Source organism: Pollicipes pollicipes, unplaced genomic scaffold (genome assembly GCF_011947565.3).
Source record: "Pollicipes pollicipes isolate AB1234 unplaced genomic scaffold, Ppol_2.1 Scaffold_6052;HRSCAF=7182_pilon_pilon_pilon, whole genome shotgun sequence".
NCBI lineage: Eukaryota > Metazoa > Arthropoda > Thecostraca > Pollicipedomorpha > Pollicipedidae > Pollicipes > Pollicipes pollicipes.
The window spans coordinates 20,966,700-20,969,199 of record NW_023596805.1 but is presented as its reverse complement, the minus strand read 5'-3'; the positions used below and the strand labels follow the sequence as shown (position 1 = coordinate 20,969,199).

Sequence of the window (2,500 nt, the reverse complement as noted above, 5' to 3'; positions counted from 1 at the left end):
AACTACTGAGGATATGACTAAGGTTCTTACATCTGCAGACAGCTATAACCTTCAGTTTCATATGTTGCGGTTAAGCTTTGGGGGGCATGTTTTCGTATTTTGGCAAGTGACTCATGAATGGGCCCCTTTCAAGTGAGACGAGCAACTCATCCAGGGTTGAATTGTATGACATAGTGGGTAAGTTGCGCTTATGTGATTTTTTGGTAGAGTAAGCTGCATCGCAAGCAAGCTGAATGACTTACGATGTGTAGGCCAAGTGCTCTTGGTTGTGCCAACTGGTAATGCGTCGTGATTGCGACGGGACAGATTGTTGCACTTTTCATCAGTCAGTTCTTTTTTGCGACTACTGCCGACTCGGTTTCGGCTGCTCTGGTGAAAATTATGGATCTGCGAAGGCTACGTAAACGTTGACTTGTTTATATGTCAATAAGTCATGGCAATCATGCCAGTCTATGATTAACATTAAGTTACTGTATGCTCATTAGTAAGGTAGTCAAAAACGTGTTGTCGGTACTTTGTTTTAATCACGCAACATGCCCCGTTCACAGCTGATACAACACGCACCACCAAATTTTAGAAGACAGTTCGCACCATCCTGAAATCCTTGGCTGGCAAAAGTCAAATGTTTTGCAGTATGTACGAAACGTGCACTTCACCACTCAGTGGAATATTCAGATTTGTCTAGTTATGCCGTAGACCTCTAAGTGCGCATTTACACCGATCGCTACACTTCCCAACGATGAGCAAGAAAGGGGCTGTTTACGGTCACACCATACGTGCACGTATGTGGCCGGAAGTACACTGAAAATAGAGTGAGCTGCTGCGCGTCTGCTGAACGACACATGAGGCTGTCATTCGTCGCATAGGTATGGAATAAATCGCCCCGATACTTTTTGGACATGATTCAACTCGTCCCACTGTCCCCTAGCTGTAATGAAAAATGATCAATGTGACCGTTGAAAGGTCATATCAGTTCATGAGGGTCAAAGTAGCATTTGATGTACCGCTGTTTTTATCTCAAAAGTCAGACATGCGACGACAGTGCGGAATGCGGCGTTGGGAAGCTCTTGGGAAATTCCAATAGATTGGCACCAGATGGACTCCAATGAATTTCGACAGGCGCAGACTGCCGTGGTATGTCATGTCAGCTAAAACGATTGTAATTTCAGGTAAAGTGGCTACTGTTGTGTTGGCCCGTCTGCTGTATCAAGAGCTAAACAAGCCGCATGAATGTAAAACTGTGTTAGAATTTCCTTCTCAAGCTACATGAGATTTGCCGTCAGGATTCAACATACGATATTTTTCAAAGGGTCAAGTCTGCTAACGACGGTCAAAATTTATCGCGCCACCAGGTCAAAATTTGTCGTGGCACAGGAGTGAGCCTTGGTGGGCCTAGACTTTTAAAAAAATGCTAGAAACGATAGTGATGCACTTCAGAGTGATTAAGCTCAACGAAACGGTCTAGAAAACCTCTGTGGAGCTCACTGTCTGCGTGTAATACAGCATCGTGGTTGGCATGCTTGAACAAAATGTTGCTGATATGGCCTCGAGAAAGAGCCCACAGAACATAGTACGCCAGGGTAAGAAATATCACATTTTCGCGATATGTGTAATTATAATGTTAACCAAGCTACCCAATGGCTAACCATTTACCACCATGCTTAAAATGCACAGCGGCTATTTCCGAACAGCCTTAGTGGCCCTGAGGCTCCCTCCTGTACGATGAGGGTAAGCGTCAGGTGAAAGATATAGGCCGTGACTAGAGTAAGAGGTTTTTTTCAAGAATTTTGCAATTCAACTATGCTACGCCTGCCGTGATGGTGAAAATCCTAACAGCCAATCCCAAGATCGAAAACTTTGGAGGGCAATCGATCTAATCGCATGGCGAATGGTCCACGAAACCCTAATGGGCAATGAGCGCCAGTTGTCACAACTGCCAACGTATGCACGGCCTGGGGAACTCGTCAAGCCCGACAACGCTACGTCACCCATGGCGTCACCCGTGACGTCACCTTGTTGACAGACAGCTGCGAAGCAGTACATCAAGCTGTCACCCCATCCGAAGTTGCCCTGGTGCAGCGTGGCGAGCCGCGTGCGCCTCTCCAGCCAGTACATGCCGCCCACGGCGCCGCCGCTCAGCAGGATGGTGACCAACAGGACCGCCCACAGCGTCGGGTGGAACACGTCCATGTACGTGCTCCAGCTCGGGTCCTGCGCCGACGGCCTCTTTATGAAGATGCGGTATCTGCGAGGGAGGATGACAGTGGCGCGTCAGTAGCCGGGTGGCTTGAGGCGTGGTGCTTCCAAGTGGGAGTTCCCTGCGTTCAGTTCCAGGGGAAAAACTTTACCGTCCCAGTTTACAGCGAAGGTCGATTACGCTAACGACCTAGGTCGTTCCACGAAGCCACAGGTACTCTAACATTGCTACTATGACGACGGGAATACACACATCAGCTGGCGACTTTCCCTTGACCAGAACACGGATCAGTAACCCAACGGT

The 2,500-nt window shown here is 48.1% G+C and overlaps 1 protein-coding gene across 1 annotated transcript in view; it reads right to left on the bottom strand.

The window, feature by feature from the left end:
- The window catches only part of LOC119104338 (glutamate receptor ionotropic, kainate 4), a 23,779-nt gene that overhangs the window by 8,406 nt on the left and 12,873 nt on the right, over window positions 1-2,500 (bottom strand). The window contains exon 3 of the mRNA XM_037228034.1: window positions 2,013-2,245. Within this exon, the coding sequence (XP_037083929.1) occupies window positions 2,013-2,245 (233 nt within the window). The remainder of the gene's footprint in view (window positions 1-2,012; window positions 2,246-2,500) is intronic.